Below are 21,885 nucleotides of genomic sequence, written 5' to 3' on the forward strand. Positions count from 1 at the left end.
CGATGAAGATGACCAAAACAACTCACAGGAGACGTCTGACTGATGAACATCTTCGCTCGATACTGAGGATTTCTTCAGCTCAGAGCTTGAGCCCAGACATTGATGAACTAGCATCCAAGAAGAGATGCCAGGTATCTGGCTTGGGCACATCAGATTAGACCAGTGTGCAATAATCAACGTTTTCTTTATGCACTTTTTCTTGCTACAAGGCATGGGCTTGAATGGTTGATTGATTTATTATCATTTTATTTGTAAAATTATTAGCCAGTGGAAAAAGTTTATTTTGGTATTTAAATCAGAAGGCTGCAAATAGAAAAGAGGCATACAATTTTTATTTAAATTTTATTTATTTAATAAATGAATGCCATTGATGTGTTTTTTCATTTGAAATTCGATTTTGCATGTCTCCACTATTAAATTATATATTGTATGGTAATAAGCGATGCTTGTTCCATATTCAATGTTAAAGCAAAACTTGTTTGGGTCCATATTAAAAGGTTAATTTGTTCAATGTTGGCCCGTGACTTTGTTCAGGTTTTACATTTTGGCCCACTGGGTATTTGAGTTTGACACCCCTGCTATAGGCTGTCTCATCGTTGTCGGTGATCAGGCCTACCACTGTTGTGTTGTCGGCAAACTTAATGATGGTGTTGGAGTCATGCTTGGTCACGTAGTCATGGGTGAACAGGGAGTACAGTAGGGGACTGAGCACACACCTCTGAGGGGCCCCCGTGTTGAGGATCAGCGCGGCAGATGTGTTGTTACCTACCCTCACCACCTGGGGGCGGCCCGTCAGGAAGTCCAGTTGCAGAGGGAGGTGTTTGGTCCCAGGGTCCTTAGCTTAGTGATGAGCTTTGAGGGTACTATGGTGTTGAACACTGAGCTGTAATAAATTAATAGCATTATCATGTAGGTGTTCCTTTTGTCCAGGTGGGAAAGGGCAGTGTGGAGTGCAATAGAGATTGTGTCATCTGTTGGGGCGATATGCAAATTGGAGTGGGTCTAGGGTTTCTGGGATGATGGTGTTCATGTGAGCGATAAACAGCCTTTCAAAGCACTTCATGGCTACAGATGTGAGTGCTACAGGTCCGTAGTCATTTAGGCAGGTTACCTTGGTGTTCTTGGGGACAGGGACTATGGTGGTCTGCTTGAAACATGTTGGTATTAGACATTTGCCAGTTGTTGGTATTAGACACTTGCAAGACACTTGCCAGTTGGTCAGTGCATGCTCTGGGTACACGTCCTGGTAATCCGTCTGGCCGTGACCTGGTGAATGTTGACCTGTTTAAAGTTCTTACTCACATCGGCTACGGAGAGCGTGATCACACAGTCGTCCGGAACAGCTGGTGCTCTCATACATGCTTCAGTGTTGCTTGCCTCGAAGCGTGCATAGAAGTCATTTAGCCCCCTCTCTCTCTGTCTGTTTCCTCGCGCCTCACAGAATGCGCAGTGCACTCAGAAATTAGAGCTTTGAATCTGTCTCATTGTTGAACAAGTATATCTTATTAACAGTGTTTTCTCAACAAAAATCACTTTTTGATGATATGTTCTTTGTTACAAATCTCTGTTCTTTCTAACAATCACGTGGCATTAATAGGCCTGCTTGATGTTTAATTGGCCTGGCCTGCAACCTCATAATAGTATGTCGTTGGACAGCGTTTTCATTTTTCAGAAGACATTTACAAAAATAAAATACAAAGGCTCACTGTCACTGATTCTTCGACGTGAGCTCATACTGTATAGTTACCTTTGAATGATAAGGGCATCTGTGGTCCTTCAGTAACACATTTAAAACAGAAAATAACAAGAGGAATTCTCCCATCAAAACTTTTCACATTAATCCAAAACTCAATTAACAATTATAAGATATTCACATAAAGACACAATTAATCAATTTGATCATTAACAGTTCATTGACACATCCTTATGTGTAGGTCGTAATTAAAGGCAATTTATATGAATATAAATAAATCATATTTGATTTATTGTAAAGCCATCCACCAATGTCACATGTCAATTCACATGGGTGACTAAGATTGAAATGTAGGCCTATACTTTTAATCAACTCTAAGGATCCTTTGGTGAAAGTAGTCCAAGACCATATCTAGTCCAATCTGCAATGAACAAGTTTTGAGTTGATTCAGTCACATGGCATGTATTTGGATTAGAGGTCTAATTGAAATGCAATTTATTTTAATTTATTCACCTATTTACTCAGGCTGCTTAGACTAGTCCTGTTTAGAGACATTTCAGACCCAGATGTATCTGTTTAATCTGCGTCCGTGCTCTGCAGTTATTGACAAAACCGACACAGTCTCATATTATTTCAGGCTTTTAAGCGTCACTGGCTCTGGTATTATACTTACAATTTGCTATACGTCATAATAAAAAATAAAACAATACGTATTTGAAAACTAAAATTGAGCTAAGGAAATAAAATATTTACCCTCGTAGGGCCGGCCCCTTGCACGTTTCCACTAGTTGACACTTCCGTTTTTTATTTTTTTAACGCCTGCTTGTACAACTATATCTATTTTATTTTGTACATGTCGTTGAGTTTGTAATATGCGGACCCGCAGTGTACAGGCTATTTTTATTTGGCATAATGTGAGTCATTCAACTAAAATATTCGGTGACCCCCCCCATAGGATTCTTATTTTTTAGTTGAAGAATTAATGCGTAAGAAACCATCTACAAAATACTGAATCCATGGAGGCGACGAGATGAGTATAACTCATTGACGTGAGAAAAACATTTTATATAATATTTTATTTAAACTAATGTAAAATATCTTGATAAATGCAATATGGCCAAACACCAAGATCTCTTTCTCTGTTCCAGACATGTTGAGTGAGGCAGGCCTGTCCAAAGCCTTATGTTTGTTTCCTGAGTAAAACGGTTAGAGTAAATATATTCAAGAGCTTCGTTATACATCCACGATTATTACAGAAAAATACTAACATCATGTTTTGGAAAGCTCTACTTTTTTAAAACCAGACTAAGTTTGGCAGTTGGCATCCATGCGTTTTTGTATCCTCGCATGGGCTGACATCTGGTTATGATACATTCAGATTTAGACAAAACACATTTCATCGTTAAATTACAATAATGATTTGAAGGAACATTTGAAATTGATGAACTTTTTAACAACAGTTTCTAAACAGAAGCTTTCGAGTTTGATATTAAGACTTCATGCTTACCTTGATATATAAATCCAATCGATTATGGTTTGTCCAGAAATAGGACAATTAGAATAGGCTATAAAGGCCTCTCCCGTTTGGGGAATTATCAGTGAAACTATCAGGCAAGATGTCACCGAACAGCTAACAGCTGAAAGTCATATATCAAGTAAAGGATATGAATGGATTGTTTTGAAATCGTCGCTGTTTGGGTGTGGACAGCATAGCCTACACCCAACAACATTTTTGGGCTATAGGCTATGTTATTCTGGCTGTTTCTAATCATTGGAAATCGGTTTGGCATCAAATGACAGTCAGTGGTTATAATGCAGATTTATGCATATTCTATTATTGACCCTCGGCTATTGACTGTCGGGACAAATTTAGATTTATCTATGAACTCGCGGATGATTAATGGTTAGCGGAATCCCACGGACAAAAGTGGGCTAGTTAGAAAGAGCATAAGGCGCCGGACGGAAGCCAGCTAGATGACAAAGTAAAAAAGTAACGAAAGATGTCCAGTGTCAAAAACTGTTTTTTTTCTGAGATGTGTGACTAGCCTCCAGAGACAAAAAATAAAAGGGTTAACCGGTTGTTACTGAGTTAAAAATAAAACAAAGCAATTTCTCATAGCAATCGGTTATATTGTCATAAAGAACAAAAAAAGCAATTTGCAATATTCAATGTTTAGCTGACATTTGGATATTGGCAAATATAATGAAGAAAAAAGTTGGGAGCCCTTGAACTGTCTGGGATGACCCATGAGAGCCAGCCAGATGAGAGGTCATGATCTTTGACCTTTACCAGGTTGTCTTTCTCCTGTAGATGCACGCATTGCAAACTAACTTGGTTTATCGTACAGGAGACTGGGTCTCCAACCCGGATCTAGCAACTGTCAAGCCAACACCTTAACCGTTATGTCAAGAGGTCCGAACCTCTTGATGAGGTAGACATCGCTAGATGTTGGGTTAAGGTTGCTACATTACCCCCTTCCTTCTGGAGAGCATGTCCCCACATCTCTCAGACTCTCTGATGGCCCCGCGGCTGGCATCCTACTTCTGAGGATAGGTCCGAACCTCTTGATGAGGTCGTAGGTGTTGGGTTAAGGTCAATACAATATGTTGTGTTTGGGACAAGGTTCTGAATATTGTTATGTTGTCTTTGGGACAAGGTTCTGAATATTGTTATATTGTCTTTGGGACAAGGTTCTGAATATTGTTATGTTGTCTTTGGGACAAGGTTCTGAATATTGTTATGTTGTCTTTGGGACAAGGTTCTGAATATTGTTATGTTGTCTTTGGGACAAGTATCTGAATATTGTTGTGTTGTCTTTGGGACAAGGTTCTGAATATTGTTATGTTGTCTTTGGGACAAGGTTCTGAATATTGTTATGTTGTCTTTGGGACAAGTATCTGAATATTGTTGTGTTGTCTTTGGGACAAGGTTCTGAATATTGTTATGTTGTCTTTGGGACAAGGTTCTGAATATTGTTATGTTGTCTTTGGGACAAGGTTCTGAATATTGTTATGTTGTCTTTGGGTCAAGGTTCTGAATAATGTTATGTTGTCTTTGGGACAAGGTTCTGAATATTGTTATGTTGTCTTCGGGACAAGGTTCTGAATATTGTTATGTTGTCTTCGGGACAAGGTTCTGAATATTGTTATGTTGTCTTCGGGACAAGGTTCTGAATATTGTTATGTTGTCTTTGGGAAAAGGTTCTGAATATTATGTTGTCTTTGGGAAAAGGTTTGGAATATTATGTTGTCTTTGGGAAAAGGTTCTGAATATTATGTTGTCTTTGGGACAAGGTTCTGAATATTATGTGGTCTTTGGGACAAGGTTCTGAATATTATGTTGTCTTTGGGAAAAGGTTCTGAATATCATGTTGTCTTTGGGACAAGGTTCTGAATATTATGTTGTCTTTGGGAAAAGGTTTGGAATATTGTTTTACTACCAAACTTAGCCCTCAATGCAACTGTCTCTTTCATGATCTATTCAGATAGTAGGCCTAATTAGTCCAAACATGATGGGCCTTCCTCAGGGTTGAAAAACTGATTTTCATTGAAGGGAAATAATATGCCCTGTCTTGAGAAATGGGCTATAAGGTCCAGACCAAAGTAAAAGTAAGCCTAGGACTAAAGTAAGCCTAGGACTGAAGTAAGCCTAGGACTAAAGTAAGCCTGGGACTAAAGTAAGCCTGGGACTAAAGTAAGCCTAGGACTAAAGTAAGCCTAGGACTAAAGTAAGCCTAGGACTAAAGTAAGCCTGGGACTAACGTAAACATAAGATTACTTCGTTAGGTTTACCCTCCAACTTCTTCTGAGTGCAATGACGTCACGTCTATCAGTTCACCACCTCGAAAAGACCTTTGGAAATGGGGCAACAAAAGATGTAGTGCTCTGTCCTGTAGCCTCACATGGTCAATCATGATTTAGACCTACTCGAGAATAAACTATGCCAATATATTTTTCCTGGATGAAAGATAGGACTACTGTAGCCTAAATGAAACGTAAATACGTTGTGAAACTATAGATGTTTTCACTTCTGTACAAGCAGTGAATGAACGCCGTGTGACTGTCTTATTTTATCCGTTCTGCATGCAGTGTCAGCTGATCGCGTCACGTGATCCGGTGTCGTGGGTCATTCCTCTCTCAAAATGGAGTTGTCTGAGTCCGTGCAGAAAGGGCTGCAGTCTCTAGCAGACGCGACGTTTTTCGACATGAAAACCTTCTCAGTGTTCATAGAAGTGGCTTTTCGCAGTTTGCTATCAGCCCATGCAGATCGTAGTGTTCTCGGTAAGACCGCTCTGCCTTCCCTTTTTCGTGTCGCCGTTTGTTTCTGCTGCTTCCAGAGCTTCCGGTTTATTCCCAGGTTGATTTGAAGGCTAGCATCATCAGCTTGAAAGCTAGCTTTATCGGAAAATCTCAGTCTTGGAATGTACGATACAGTGTAACACCCATCGATCTGAAACGTATCGAATGTAGCAGTGTTCGTATCCTTCATGCTTTAAGTGGTAGCGTAATCGGATACTTTGTAGCTAGTTATGGCCAGGAAATGTGACAATAGGCCTACTGATAAGGCTAGTGAGGGTGCAGGCTTGGCTACCGTTCTAAAATGATGATTTTAGGAAGCAATCTGGAACCAAAAACTTGCAAATGGCATTGCTCCCAATTACGACATTTTAGATTTTTATGAAGTTGTATGTTTCTAGTTGTAGCCGAAAAGAGTGAATTAATTGTGCTATAGAATTTAGTGTGTGTGTGTGTGTGTGTGTGTGTGTGTGTGTGTGTGTGTGTGTGTGTGTGTGTGTGTGTGTGCGCGCACTACAGAATGTTGCATGTTGTTAATTTGCATGACCAATTTTATCCCTTTTGGTTAAGTTTAGGTTACTGGAACTGGAGAATATACACTCTAAAGATGATTAGGCTCACTATAAAACGATACAACAGTTCGGAGAGATTAGGATACAGTTATTATAGATGTGATGTATAACTGGTAATTGATTTTCTCTGATCATAGATCAGCCTGAATTTAAACGTCTTGACCAGAAGTTGCTGAAACATTGTCATACTGCTGCCACGACCTGCATACTGGAGGGGGTCAAACAAAATGCTGACAAATCCACTATAAGGTAACGCTTGGTCTGTCCTGTTATATTATTGCAAATGGAGGTTGACCTCTCTGAAGTTGGTGAATAATTAATCTTGACGTTCCCCCAGAGCCTGGGGACAATGTTGGAGGAGAATAGACCTAGACCATATTTTACTGTCCACACAATGTTGAGGGCTTGCCTTTGGCTTGATAAGATGACAAAATGTGGAGCACTCTGCCATTGAGATTATTCCACTTCACCGCCTACAAATCAAATCAGTTGGTCTTGATCAGGAAAAAGACAGTGTGAGTTAATTATGATTACTGTATTGATAAAAAATGGAGCTGATTTTGTCATTGCAGTGCGTGCCTGGAGGATGTTGGTTTTGATGCGGAAAGAACAGAAGTTTTCTACACTACGTACCAGGTGATAACTAACTTATGTTAATAGCATGTTAATACCTTCTCATTGCAAAGAAGTTCATTTTAAATCCATTCCAGATCTCAACCCCAAACTGTCTTTTTTTAATGTGTTCTCCAGAAATGTAGAAGTGATCTGGAAACTCTATTGTCAAGGTGAGATTATGTCTGTATTTCCTCTAGGCCAATTTGAAATGCCATAACAATTGATGACTGGAATTATTGCGGCTGAAGCTTTGAGTGGACAAATCTACTTGATTTAAAAATATATATATTTAAAAATAAAGTACTATATTGTCTGTTTGTACAAAAATACTTCTGGGTCACCACAGTACAGATACGTTTGTTCACTGTGGGCCCACATTCTAACACATCTCAGCAATGCAGACACAGTGGTATAGAAAATACTTTATCAGAGTTGGATTTGTGTTCTGTTTGGCTCATGTGGCTCATATGGCTCATGGAACATCACTTTAGTGACATGACATCACTTTAGTGACATGACATCACTTTAGTGACATGACATCACTTTAGTGACATGACATGACATCACTTTAGTGACATCACTTTAGTGACATGACATCACTTTAGTGATGATGCAGTTTACACTTCATTAACACCCCTGTAGTCCTACAAATGGTATTGATCTCTTCCATTGACATTTTCCAGTAATATTATATATTTTGCCCAGTACACATTCCCATCCCCATTGAAACATCATGTACAGCCTAAAATAGAGGAGTGGACATTAAAACCATATAGAGGTTTTCATTGGATACAAATGTGTTTGTTTAATGTTTGAGTCATAGAAGTTTTGGGGTTTATTTCAAATGTATTGAACAGTTACAAGTGACACTGTGACATCAGAAAATATATATTCTTCATTTTCAGAAACCCAGATGAGTAAACTGAATAAGCTTGATTAGCAACGTTGCAATTAATGTGATTATTTTACACAATTTTTAGCTCAATTAAAAATAAAAGTTTATAGCTACTGAGCTGTCAGCACATTGACCATATCGCTTCAATATTTTTATGCTTCACTTTCCTAGAGAGCAGCAAACTAAGCTATGGAACTAGCCTAAATCAGTTCACATTTATTTGTGACTTATATTTTTGCATGATCTCTTGATCGTTTAAGATTGTTGAATTGCCATGCAAATGTGACGTGACATTTTGGTTCAAACAAATACTTTGAATCGGTTTATTTTCCTTGGAGAAAGTGCAGTTATTTTACGAGGACCGTTTGTTTGTAGCGCATTGATATACGCTGCTTTTACGCTGTAATTAATCAAAACGAGTGGCCCCTTTGTCTTCATCCTGACAAACAAACTTCAGAAATCTGAAAACTGTTTCTCTGGGCCTGTTCCCCATAGGGCTCAAGCAGTGATTAGACGTTTTTGATTTTTACACGTAATATCACTAACACTTGGAATGACTCTGGTTTAAATAAACAAAAACATGTTTCATTTAATAAGGCTACCATTGAACAGCCTATAGATACATCTCTATTCATGGGATCATGAATGCATGCTCTTTGCCTTGTGAATATAATATTTTAATACTATATGTATCTGGTAGCCTAATTCAGTATTTTGGTTATCGTTTTAGTTTAGGGAGATGCCCACCTCATATCAATGACGTGTCCTGGCGCCTGGAGTACTGTATCAAGGTATTGGTTGGTGATAAACGGCAATACGATCAGATAATTATGGTTTCTAAATCATATAGTGACTCGATAGAGATATATATATATATATATGAGGATACAAATGTGTTTGTTATATATATATATATAGCTCCAACTTTGTTTCCATGACAGAACGGGCATGTGCATAAGGTCAACGAGCCGTCCTATCTGATTTCATTAAACGTTGAGGTATGTTCCTTTCCAGAACCCAATGATCTAAAACGGTTTGGTATTTAAACGTGTCATCATAACCGATGTTAGCCTATACTTTTACAGAATGCCAACAACGGAGGATCGTCAGAAGATCTACATTTTAGCTGCACGATGGAGCAACTTCAGGTAGCTAATGTGTTGTTGCAGCCTATATGGAATGTGGGTCGATCCATTAGTTGGATAAGGTCATTTCACAGAAAGGCTGTGATAGTGTTTGACATACAATTCTGAATGTGCTATTGATTTGAATAGACAAAACTGTATTTTCCAATTCAGCATTCGGCTCCTTTACAGATCTGTAGGCCTATATCATGAGCGTTTAGGTCCACGTGAAGGAGCACAAAGACAACCACACGGAGAAAAAAAAAACGTTTCGTTTGCAGCCTGCAATTAAAATGATTATTACACTTTTTCTTGAATAAGATGTCTTTCAACAATGTGTATCTAGATGGGTGTATCTACTAGATTTAGCAGAGATGTAAATCCTATCCTACAAAATAGCTGTATTTTAGTCCATGTGCAGTAATCTAATTTCAATATTGTTCTGGAGACGGTTCGATCCATCGGGTTTGACCTTTTTTTCCCCCTCCAATTTATTCTAAATATGCATCCATTTAACAGAAGAACAATGGTGATTTTAATTCACATTTTTCAGTAATATCTCAAATTTTCGGTTGCCAAATCATCCATTTTCTGTGTGGATATTGATGGAAAGACTCGGCGGTTCAGCTTTTTTGACCGGGCATGCAGTAGTCTCAGGAATTAAAAGTTTAGCCTAAACCTATTCTTATCCTAAAACAAAAAGTCTCAATTGCGGCATGTTCTTTAAACTTTTGCTTAATTGAGTTCGATGTCAGCTAAATCCCTTATATTTTCAATGTCTTCACTGCGACCTGAGGTTGTCTGCTTCAACATGTCAACATCTCATGCGTTGGCTTCTTCACTACATTTTAACCATGCAGCTGAAGCTTCTATCCTTCTATCCAGTTAATTGCATTGAAACAGCCCCATCGTGTATTTTGAAGAGTTTACTTTGTGCCAAGAGATAGGGAGTTTGTTCATGTGTTCGGAACACTGTTTTGACCCTTTTGGGTAAGGTGAACCTGAACGGTTGCATTCCTTTTTAGTTGACGAACATTGCTATAATAAATTGAAAAGGAATCGACTCCCATCCTTCCAGGTTTTAGCAGAACATTTCTTGGTAATCTGATTTACATGGAGTGACTGAGGCAAGGTTATTATTTATATTCAACATAGTTTCTGCAGTCAGCGAGGGAAACCATGGAATGGTTTGTGATTCAAACTCTCCCTCGTTCACTGTTTTGTAGAGGACTGACTGTGACTTTGTTTTCAGGATTTGGTGGGAAAGATGAAAGACGCTGCCAAGAGTCTCGAGAAGGCTACGCAGTTGTAAACTTGCGTTGTGCTCGAAGCGCCCTGCAAGAACTGTGGAATCCGGTTTCTCACGTGACCCCTCTTCTCATCTGCTCCACTCTTCTCAAAGCAATGAAGTTCAGCGATTTCAAGCGGTGTTGATATTATTTGTGTCCGCATTGTATTTTATACTAATTTCTTTCGTAAGTGTATATATACTGTTGGTTGTCCGTTCTGCAAAGATGTATTGTTATCAATAAATACGTTCAATGAAATGCATGTTTTTTTTCTGGGAACTTGCAGGCTGAAGAGGAGAGGAGCCAAATTATATTAAAGTAGGTTATATAGTCCAAGGCACATCCTTCATATCATCTCTAGATATGTAGTCTATGTAGAGAACACTTTCTGCCTGATATGAGCTTGTAGGTATTTTGGAAAGAGACTTTGCCAAAGGAGGATTTGTGCCACATGACGACGAGAGCTGAAGGCGACAGGTATTTGTATCAAACAAATAATCCAAATTGGAGAGAACCTCGTGTCAATGGTGAGGATGTCGTTACATATCTAGTTTATAAACTGGTGTCAATGCACTGTGGCAGTCATAATGGCTCGCCAAAGCGAACTGCACAGTCTACAGTTTATGGTTCAGAGCCTCGTCCTATAGCCGAGCTATTGTAGCCTACAATACTTAATTCTTAAACATTGGAAGATGCCCCTCTTTTCAGGTCGATCCTAAATTAGTACGCTATGGGGTCATCGGTTATGGAATATAAACACCGTAGCTAAAGATTTCCATCGGCTCTGGTATGGTATGTTGGCAAAGGTATCCAAAGCATTTATGACAAAGACGCATTTTGCCAAGCTCATTCTTTTGGAAATAGACATGGGGGAGGCACAGAATAGAAACGGGAGTTGGAAAAACGCACGCTGGCTATTGTTTAGAAAACATCGGTGCTGTATTATGTTGTCGCTTTAAGTGCCACTAAAACGTTCAAAGTAAATGACCCAATCAGTCAACATGATGGGCTTTGGATAACCTAGATATTATTTGTGTCATTTTCCAAAGCATCAAGAATTGGCGAGCCTTCCGAATACACCGACACAAATTTCCAGGCCACCCTTAAGGAATGATAGCACGTGACCAGAGCGGGGCGGTCGAACTACAAGCCATTTTGGGGACGGTGTCAGTTTCTACGGAGCCACACTGCTGCATTTTTCAAAGAGCCGATTTTGGAGGCAAAGTAATCAGGAACGCAAACACACCATTCGGAACGCACAGCCAAAAGTCTGAAATCTTCGACAACGGAGGACACTTTACGCACCTAAAGTGCACAGCAGGAGAAAAATACGAATTTTACGCATCTGAAATGAGCCCGGGGTTGCCTTGCACTCTCCGCAATTGACAGCGTCTGCAGCTCGTTCGTTTCAAGATGGCGGCTGAGCTCGAATTAATTTACTGCTGATCGCCTCCTAACTTTCATTGTCTCTCCGTCTCCAGTCTCGCAGATCGCCAGCCGAGTCTCTAGGTATGTATTATTCGATATATATTCTTACCAACGGACGAATAACGAGTGTGTTTTTGGCGTTTAATTGTGTTTTTCTGCGGGTTTAAATGGGGTTCCAGGAGGTGGTGGATGTGAGGCTTTCACGGTGTCTCGCGCACACGGACGTGGAGCTCTGTCCTGGCACTGCTTTTTAAATTTGGTTCCCTTCACGTGTATGTCTTGGTTTTGTGTTCAATAAACCAGCGCGCCACATGACGTAGTATTTCATGTAATGATCTGTTATGCGTGTTCACGGAGAGTGTTTATGTGACATTTGTTAGATTTCCACAAAGTCTGTGATCTCAATCGAACAGGACGGAGATGGGTGAGGTGTTTACGGCAGCACACGGTTCAATGGTTCTCCTGGTTGGTTTGGTTCCATATACTGTCCCCATTTTATAGAAATAGGATCCTTTGGATGTTGGGGACAGATCAGTGTGGTTGCATTACGCCCACGTCGCCAATTGTTGTTTTTATTAACTTAACTCCCCTCTTGGTGAACGGGTCCTCAGTAGCCTATATGGTGGAGGGTAAACAATTTCAATTATTAATGAAAATATCGTCACCAACAGTTGTAAAATATGGATTTGAACGTACACACGCAAGCTGAGTGACTAACGATGTTGACGCACATGAATCATGCATGAAACCAATTTTTGGATTTTTCTTACGTTGGCTACAAAAGTCCATTGATTGTTTGAGTACAAGGGTCTTGTCAAGTAGCTTACCATCTTGAAATGATCTGTAAAATTCAGATAGGCCTATTTACTATTGAGTTTTACCAGCCGTAGCCTCCTTGATGTTGTATTAGGCCTTCATCAGCCAACATGAGTTTAGCGGATGTTTGTTTTTTCCTCTGTTGAAACCAACACTCTGGACGCTTTATGTTAACTCACAGTAGAGCATAACATGTTTTATAAAGTGGGAACGTGAATAATAAATTAACCCTGCAAAGATCAGACATGTCAGACTAAGAACGTTTTACACAGTGCTAGAACATTCTCTTGCTGGATTGGTTTGATACACTATGTGTTTGCATGGATCAATGGCGTCTGCTACGTGTATGCCTTGCTTCGTAATAACATAGTTATGATCAGGTTATCAACCTGCACATGCTGAGTGGGAGATGATCTGTCATGTGGAAAGGTGCTGTTTGGTACTGAATATATATATCCTAACGTTGTTTGACAGTTGACAACCTACCAATAGAGGATTTATGTGGGAGTGAGGTTGCCAACGTCGGTGCTTGTATACTGTTGTTGTGGCTTGATTTATGTTGATACAATGTTTCTGTTTGTGATACTTGTTGAAGTACAACTTTGACGCCCAGGCAAAAAAAAAGAGATTTCAAAGTTGACTTATTGATCAATTCTATAAAGTGAGGCCTCGTCTTTCCCATAGCGAAATTAATATCCGAAAATGGTGACGCAAATCCAGCTGCTGATGAATATAGATTAGGGTTCCATCCAAAAAATGTCGAGAATGGTGCAGGGTATTATATATAGACCAAAAACAGTCAGCACTCGAGGACGAGGAGATAGGTGCTATACTGTATTATCTGTATTCATATTGTATTACCAGAGAAGAAATAGTGTATATTGTGTTTAGATTATACATGGTTGATGCTCCACTTTTCCTTACTTCTTTTTGGGGGGGAGACAAAAACCTGCCTGTCCTACATACCATTTTCAGCCATTTCTTTTATACCTAGAGAGAAATCCAGAGTTGCGCCATGCAACACACAGTTCATGCATGACTCAATGTGCTAGAGTACAGTACGCTAGAATGCAATTGGGATCCAATCTTACCAACATTGTTATTGATAATACCGCTGTTTTATGAGTCTCAACTAAAATGTATCTGGAAATACATTTTTAGGATACTTTTTCCTCTAGTGCTTTATTGATGTTTTAGAGTTGTGTCCTGGGTAATATATACATGTGTTGTTCCATAGTGATGCTTGCAGAGGAAGTTACAATATGCATGTTACTGCGTGGCAACATTTACTTTACAAAGGCTCTGCTATGACCAGTGCCAGTTGTGCAAACATCAGCTAGTTAATCGATTGATGGCGTAACAGGCTGTTTGCGTTACACACGATGCGTGACAGCCACTGTAATGACAGCCACTGTGATGCCAATGCGGGATCCTTCACTGCGTTTCATTCAAATATATGTTTTTAATGTCAGGAAGAGCTGGGGTATTCCACACCAGTGGAGTCCATATCGGTATTTTTATTCATCTATTTTTCTCAATCTATTTGACATAAGTTGCATCCTTATAAAATGACGAGCCCGGTAGTTTTTCTTTCACCATACACGCAGAATCGTTCCAATTTATATAGCGCGAGCGTGCTGTTACGCATGACCAGCAGTGCCCATGTGACTATGTTTCTTGTTTGTTCGTGAGTTTTATTCCTTGTGCCAGGAAGCCAAAAGCTTCTGCCACACAGAATCAGTCAATTTCCCCCATGTTTTGACTGAAGGCTCAGACGGACGCAGACCCATAGTCGTTAAGTTGGCACCGCAGTCACCATGTTGCAGAAAAAAAGCTAGTAGCCTATTAACGCCCCCCAAAAATGTATACAAAAAATATTGTGGAACTTATTTAAAAATGTCCCTCCCTCCAGACAGTGTTTTCGAAACCTGTTCCTACACTACATTGACGTTACCTGCTGGCTTTTTGAATCTGGCCGTTATATGGCACTTAATTCGTGATCCATGTTGTGTTGGCTGATCAGTGGCGAGGTTTCTCTGGGGCTTCAACTTCATACGGGCAGAGAAAATACTTGGTCAATGTAATCTTAAGGTCGAGCCATGTTGTTATTGCACTGTGCCGCGCGCCCAGGCAGACTGCAGGATGCACACGGAAACGGCACAAGCAACGGAAAATATGTTTATCCAAACTAATGCGTAAGGCATGGGGATACGATTGGCTACCAGGAATTAGGAACCGAATGTAACTTGCGTCGGTGTGGAAATTGTTGTCGGGAATCGCACTAATATATTCTAGCGAGGCGTTCTTTACAAAATGGCAGCCATGGTGTGGGGACTGACTGTACTCGCTTCGCGAGGGAAGGACTGATATTTATTTTCATAGCCTATTATTCGTCGTCACATTAGCATCAACGCGAGCGGTGATCGGTCTCCGAGCGAAAGCAAGTCTCTCGGTATTGGTCACTGGCAAGATGCCAAGTAGTGCAACCTAAGTTGCCATAGAAACGGTAAGAATTTCCATGTGTGGTTACACCTGACACGGAGTGAATTACGGTCTGCCGCATCCTCAAAGGTTAAAGGATTCATTGAAGAATATCGTATTCAATATTGCAACTGGCCTGAATGATGTTGTCCATTATCATCGGGTTCCAATAGGCTAATAGAACGTTAGAACCCCTGTGCTTTGGCTCTTCTATACGGAATCGTTAGAATAGACGAGCTGGTTTAGGTTGGCTACGTGAGTCTATATAGCGTTTCTTCGTGTGTAGGATTATATGAGATCCGTTGAGCGAGGACCGCAGTTCTCCCATATCTATCTATAGAGGAGCGCTGGGATGTACAGTATATATATGAACAATCCCAATTAAAGGATGGATTTATGATAACGCAGTGCCCTCAACAAATCCACACGGATCGACTCCCACCAATTGCTACCTATCAATCAAGCTCTAGGTCAGCGTCTCAAAAACGCCCAACCTCTTCCCAGTTTATTATAGGCTACTATTAGCATAACGTATGGTGTTTTTCTACCAGTAGAACAACAAAACATCCTTCCAAATGGTTTAATGAACGACCGCTTGATCAAGCTGTGAAAGAACTGCAGACCCGATCGATAGGCATTTATTGTTGCCGTCTGTTAAAAAAAAAAGTATCCTCAATTTATAAAATCTTTATTATAGATATAGGATACCCGTTCCTATTAGATTGTGACTCTTCCTCTCCCTCGCAGGTCTCTTCCTTCCATGACGATGCATCGAACGACCAGAATTAAGATAACTGAGCTGAACCCCCACCTCATGTGTGTGCTGTGCGGTGGATACTTTATCGATGCCACCACAATTATAGAATGTCTTCATTCATGTGAGTGACACAGGCTGAATACAGACACGGGAATTAGACCAGTCATGAAATGATGGTTGTAAATTCACACTATAGTTTATTAGTATTTATATTTCACTCTTACTTTCTCTTCTCATGAATGCATTGGTTCTGTACTATTCATGTCAGATTCACTAGATGCAACAAAGTACAAATCTAAAAAATTAAAAAATGTGTGTGGCACTGAACAACTCTTCAATCTGAGATCCTAAGTGTCAGTTGCATTATTCATACCATTATTCATACCATTATTCATACCATATTTGAACTGTAGTGTGTTAGTGTAACAGAGTGTTAACCACTGATAAATGAATCCATCTGTTTTTTAAACTTGTGTTTCAGTCTGCAAGATGTGCATTGTACGCTATCTGGAGACCAGCAAGTATTGTCCCATCTGTGATGTGCCAGTACACAAAACCAAACCTCTGCTCAATATAAGGTAATGCATCACTTTGTTTCTTGGGAAAAACATTTTTATATTTAGCCGTACATTGTTTTGTCACATTTCTGCTGTTTGTTGCTATTATCCACCCAATGCAGTTAGATGTCATCAAAAGGATTGGTCTATTTCCATTAACTTTGGTAGGCTACTTTCTCGACATCTTTCAATTTATTAAAACCTCATAGCATGCAATGAGTTCTGGGTCAATATGACTGAGTATGAAAACTCTCTTCAAGGTCTGACAAAACCCTACAAGACATTGTCTACAAGCTGGTCCCTGGTCTCTTCAAAAGTAAGTGAAATCCCTCATATCAGTGATGGCATTGTCTTGTTCTCAGTGATGTCATCTGTATGTCCTGAATGGTTGATTATGCTGTTTAAAATCAGAGCGGCTGTCTCCCCTTGCTTGTCTCCCGTGGAAAATAGATTAAAACCCATCTACGGACACATGCTGAAATGGGTGCTATTTGTTTTGTGTTTTTAATCCCTATTGTAATAAACATTTGTGACAGAGTTTTTTTCCTCTTCCATTAGATGAGATGAAGAGAAGGAGAGACTTTTACGCAGCACATCCTTCTGTAGATGGTGAGTCTATTGGAAAGGGCAGCCAGGGTGCAAGTCCACTGAAGTTGTACCAAGTTAATTCATGTGTGTGTGTATATATATAATATGTTATTCTCATTAAGTAGTTTATTTCTAACCAAAACGGTTGAATAGGCTGTATTTATTTTCTGCTCCAGTAAGATTGTCTTGATTTTCGCCTCAAACTTCAATATATTATTAGTTGATTGTGACTAGGATTTCTGAGATCTCACTTTCACGATTTTCAGTTTCTGAGGAAACTCTTGCAACTTGTTGATTTTGTTTGTATGTGTGTGTAGCGACGACAAGGTCTAATGAGGATCGAGGGGAGGTGGCTGACGAGGACAAGAGAATCATCACAGACGATGAAATCATCAGCCTCTCCATTGAGTTCTTCGACCACAATAAGTACGTCAACAACATGTCTCTTACAGCCAGACTTTTTGGAAATGATCCGATATACTTAAATGTCTAGGTGAATACTTATGGTTATTATAGTTCAGTGTGCTAAACTGATTAGCTCAGTTGTGTTCGTGTGTCTTATTTAGTGTACATGAACGACTTCCTTTCTAGAATACTTTTAATCTTGACTTTGGTATTAGCAGTGTATTGTCATTTTTTTTTAAGTTACATTTCTGACCATGAAGATCTTGAGGTCATTATCAAGATGTTTTCTAACACAAGTGTGACATTGTTTTTCTCAGGGCTAAAAAGACAGGCGTGGCTGAGGACAAACAGTCTAAAGAACAGGTAGGCTGCCTACTGCTGAAGCTCAGGAGCGTTCCTCTGTCAGATAGTTCTGGATAGTTCTGACACTCTGTTGTTGCACAGAGCCTATTGATTGGTTTCTGATATACAGTTTTTCTTAAATCTGGGCCTTTAAAGAACTTGTCTTCAAATCCAACTGCATGTCTCATGTCTATTTTCTATGATGGAACTGGACATTATTAATACTTTAAAGTAGAAAACAAAATATAGTGTGTAGTGAAGTCTCCCTCAAATCCAATTGTCTTTAGAAACTATCTACATTCTCAGGAAATCTGTGTGTCCTCCTCCAGGTCAATAATAAGAGGTATCTGCAGTGTCCTGCAGCCATGACCATCATGCACCTGAGAAAGTTCCTCCGCAGTAAGATGGACATTCCTTGTACCTATCAGGTAAAGATTTATCAGTTTGTTTGACTTTTTAAAATAACACAGCCATATCTCTTGCATCCCTTTTTTAAAATTAAAACATTTTTTTAAGTAAATAAGATGAATTTAGAAACATTAGTACAAATCACTGCAAGATGATTTGAAAATATATTATATCGGAGGACAATGGAAGTTGAATAGAGAAAAAAATACTACTTAGCCTATTTAATAAAATAATAGTGTAATTTCTACAATATAGGTTGAAGTGATGTATGAAGATGAACCCCTGAAAGATTACTACACATTAATGGACGTAGCCTACATCTACACCTGGAGAAGGGTAAGAAACAACATTAAAGGGGACATTTATAAAAACAGTTGAAAAAGGGTTTGACTTTGAGCATAAAGTTATTTACAATTTAACAATGGAAATTGTGAACTCCCAGGCAAGGAAGTTATGCCAACCTAATCCCCCACACACACACACACACAGTCCAGTGGGGACATTTATTATTTAAGAGGTGTATTGAATTCAAATATCTAAAGATTTCTTTGCTGTTTGTATTTAAAGGCTATGTAAAAAAAAATTACCAAGCTAGATTTAGTTTTTTGTAAATAATTATGTAGACATTTTGCTCTGTGATATTTACACGGCCTATAGGTTCAACATTTTGCTCTGTGATATTTACACGGCCTATAGGTCTACTGTGGAGTGTGGAATGCATGGAAGTTCACTATTCAAAGTTCAAATGATTTATTTTCCGTGAAAGGAAACATTTGAGAATTGCATGATCGCCCTGCAAGCATTCATTTTCGAGCCAAATTAGGTCTAAATATTACAAATATTTTTCAGAATGGCCCTTTGCCGTTGAAGTACCGCGTCAGACCGAGCTGTAAGAAGCTGAAGATGAGTCATCCGCAGCAGGAGGGCCAGAACAGCACTGGTCGGTCCGCTGAGAGCGACTCTGCCAGCGACAAAGCCTGCAGCCCTGCCGGCGTCCCCTCCACCTCCTCCTTGCCCAGCCCTGGTACCCCGGTGCAGTCCCCACACTTCCCCCACATCTCCAAACCCGTCAACGGCGCCTCCACCTCGGCCCCAGCCCCTACCAGACCATTCCCCTTCGGAAACAAACCGCGGAAGGCCTCGCTGAATGGTTCTTCTTTGTCCTCGGGACTGGCCTGAAAACCGGGCCAACAGCCAACGCCAGACCGCTCTGCTAATATCTTCATGCCAATGTCGTTCCATTGTTGTAGACGCTCTCTTTTTGTTATCGTTGTTATAAATATATGATATATGTTTAATGTAGTGGAAGTGAAGCATTTCTATAGGAACATAGCAGGGTGGGACATTAAAGGAAAAATCTACTCAACAATATTTTTGTATTTTTTTCCATTAGTACACTTGATTTAGTTCAAAAATATTTTGCATGTTTGCAGTCAAGTATTCAAGATAAGATGTTCAAGAAGCGAATTGTCACTTGCCACATCAACATCATGATGATGTGACATTTTGCTTCTTGATAATCCTATCTAGAATTTGGCTACTGACATGCTAAATAATCTGAGACTGTATTAACAGTGGAATAGTGATGACAAAAATTCAACATTTTTTGTTTTTTTGTGGATATTTCCTTTAAGTTAGTGAAAGGGATGTTGGCCACCGTGAAGTTGTTAGATTGGTGGTGAATGGCAAATTAATGTCCCCCAAAAGCTGCATTTTATTCCACAGATGTGACTGAAGATGGCCTTTATATTATTTTTTTTAAAGTTTTTTTTCTTTTTTCAAAACAGAATGTGTGTTGATCCTATTTTAAGTGTGTATTTCGGCATGGTGATGAAACCTTGTAGGCTTTACTAATATTTGAAATGGTTGCCTCTACCTTGTTCTTTCGATTGGCTTTTGGAAAGCATTTCACAAAGAAATATTAATCTATATAATGTGTAAACAACTATTGTAGCGTTAGGCCCACGATTTTAGGGGAAAACATACGAAATATCTACGTAAATGTAGCCTGCAATGCTTTTATTAGGCTATACTCAAAATTGGAATCGAATTGCTTATAGCCTCAAACACCCTGAAGCCTTGCAGTCATCAAGCAGTTCAGAAAGTCAACACACACACACACACACACACACACACACACATGTATATAGCGAAATATATGCATATTTAATCAGCGATTGTCAAATACTTTGACCTGAACAGTCGTCGTCGTCCCCCCCCCCCTTCATTTCATGCTCGATGACAAATGTTTTGATGTCTCCCGTGTTCTTTGTATCTATCGCTCGATTATATGGACAACTATTGTATTGTTACTGTTGCACAGCATAAAAACATCTGAATAAATCATTTTACACTTAAAGACGCTGGGCTGTTTTTATTTTGGGATATCTGGTGGTGTCTGTATGTGCTTCTGTATTCATTTATAAAATATCTGTCAAGGGCCTATTTGGACAAATTTCCCTAGATTTTAGTCTCTTTGAATGTTTTCATTTTGGTTTCATTCATGCATTGTTAAGTTAAATATCCGTTGTTTTGTTGTTCAAATAATACGAATTGGCAGACAAAGCAGACCACCAAGGACATTTTGAAAAGATGGACAGATGTCTCTTACTGGCGCAGCACTGATTTAATTGCATTCAAAGAGACCACTACTCTCAAATATTCAGGTTTTGTTTGTTTTGAAAAGGCCCAGAATATCATTGACAATGATATTTTCCATCGCATTCAATATATGTAGCATAAAAAGGATTATAAAATTAATGGGTGAAAAAATGCTGCGAGAAAGTTCCAGGTTTTCAGTGAAGGAAATCTACACATTTATTTAGGTGCATTTGAAACCTAAGTCATCTTTCTTTGTCAATTGCTTTTCGACCATCATGAAATAGAATATATATTTCAGTATTCGAATTCAAATATGTTCCCATCTTTGTTTGACTTTCATATAATTTAAAGTTTTGCAATATACGATTTTATGTCGAGGTCAAGATTAGTCTATCCCCCAAAATAAACACGTTTTTAGTAGGTTACATGTAATAAAATAAAAGTATTACATTAAAATATAAATATTAAAGGAGTTCAAATTGGATCGTATTTTGCGGGTGGAAGAGAGACACAGTTAAAGTTCGGGAAATAGGGATCAAGAGGACCAAGTCGTAGTTTACGCAGCCTGTAGTCTGAAGCCGAAATCAAACGACTGTCCTATTCAATCACTTTTTTGATGGGTTTATAGTATTAATAAATGCGAGTCGTTAAGTTTTATATGCCCAGATACATTTATCTCATATTGTTACTGAGCTCAGGGATATTCAGGGGTCTGTCCACAGTTTATTCAGTGGTGAGCTGAAGGCCATGCATGGTATTAGGTTTGGGGGCGTTGATGTGCCTCATGTTGACTCGCAGATACCATGATGTTACTTAATCTTATAATTCGAGCGATAGACAACTTTTGGGAGTGTGCAGGTTTTTATTTTGTGTAGCCTGCATTAGGCGACTGGTGAGTTGTTTTATCTAGCCCATACAGCGTGACAGGCAAGTGGAGGGCATTAATAATGCATGGTGCACCCAACAACCCTTCACTGGAGGGGCCAAGGTTTCTGGTGAGCTTGTTGCTTTAGCCTTT

The 21,885-nt window shown here is 39.3% G+C and overlaps 2 protein-coding genes across 4 annotated transcripts; both read left to right on the forward strand.

Moving 5' to 3' along the window:
• The first annotated feature begins 5,551 nt into the window (after positions 1-5,551).
• On the forward strand, positions 5,552-10,742 carry commd3 (COMM domain containing 3). The gene is made up of 8 exons (XM_024392469.1): positions 5,552-5,974; positions 6,699-6,810; positions 7,134-7,197; positions 7,312-7,346; positions 8,802-8,862; positions 9,013-9,069; positions 9,157-9,219; positions 10,448-10,742. Exons 1-8 carry the CDS (start codon positions 5,836-5,838, stop codon positions 10,505-10,507), a joined length of 591 nt encoding a protein of 196 aa, XP_024248237.1. The 5' UTR covers positions 5,552-5,835; the 3' UTR covers positions 10,508-10,742.
• An 855-nt stretch (positions 10,743-11,597) lies between these two features.
• LOC112227664 (polycomb complex protein BMI-1-A) lies at positions 11,598-20,625 on the forward strand. Of its 3 annotated transcripts, none has more exons than XM_024392467.2 (10): positions 11,598-11,993; positions 15,957-16,087; positions 16,448-16,544; positions 16,784-16,839; positions 17,082-17,132; positions 17,429-17,537; positions 17,834-17,879; positions 18,188-18,286; positions 18,522-18,602; positions 19,116-20,625. In XM_024392467.2, exons 2-10 carry the CDS (start codon positions 15,970-15,972, stop codon positions 19,443-19,445), a joined length of 987 nt encoding a protein of 328 aa, XP_024248235.1. In that variant the 5' UTR covers positions 11,598-11,993; positions 15,957-15,969; the 3' UTR covers positions 19,446-20,625. The 3 variants fall into 3 exon arrangements, with proteins under 3 accessions (XP_024248235.1, XP_042164555.1, XP_024248236.1); XM_042308621.1 differs by lacking the exon at positions 11,598-11,993 and adding an exon at positions 14,650-14,923; XM_024392468.2 differs by lacking the exon at positions 11,598-11,993 and adding an exon at positions 14,940-15,234.
• The last annotated feature ends 1,260 nt before the right edge of the window (positions 20,626-21,885 follow it).

This window comes from Oncorhynchus tshawytscha, linkage group LG29 (genome assembly GCF_018296145.1).
Source record: "Oncorhynchus tshawytscha isolate Ot180627B linkage group LG29, Otsh_v2.0, whole genome shotgun sequence".
Lineage (NCBI taxonomy): Eukaryota > Metazoa > Chordata > Actinopteri > Salmoniformes > Salmonidae > Oncorhynchus > Oncorhynchus tshawytscha.

What these genes read in the sequence shown, in the direction of transcription:
- commd3 (XM_024392469.1), top strand. Translation starts at nt 5,836, where the DNA reads ATGGAGTTGTCTGAGTCCGTGCAGAAAGGGCTGCAGTCTCTAGCAGAC. An exon ending in TGCAGATCGTAGTGTTCTCG is followed by an intron (nt 5,975 to 6,698) that starts GTAAGACCGCTC and finishes CTCTGATCATAG; the next exon opens with ATCAGCCTGAATTTAAACGT. An exon ending in TGATTTCATTAAACGTTGAG is followed by an intron (nt 9,070 to 9,156) that starts GTATGTTCCTTT and finishes ATACTTTTACAG; the next exon opens with AATGCCAACAACGGAGGATC.
- LOC112227664 (XM_042308621.1), top strand. Translation starts at nt 14,871, where the DNA reads ATGCACACGGAAACGGCACAAGCAACGGAAAATATGTTTATCCAAACT. An exon ending in TATAGAATGTCTTCATTCAT is followed by an intron (nt 16,088 to 16,447) that starts GTGAGTGACACA and finishes CTTGTGTTTCAG; the next exon opens with TCTGCAAGATGTGCATTGTA. An exon ending in GGTCCCTGGTCTCTTCAAAA is followed by an intron (nt 16,840 to 17,081) that starts GTAAGTGAAATC and finishes CTCTTCCATTAG; the next exon opens with ATGAGATGAAGAGAAGGAGA.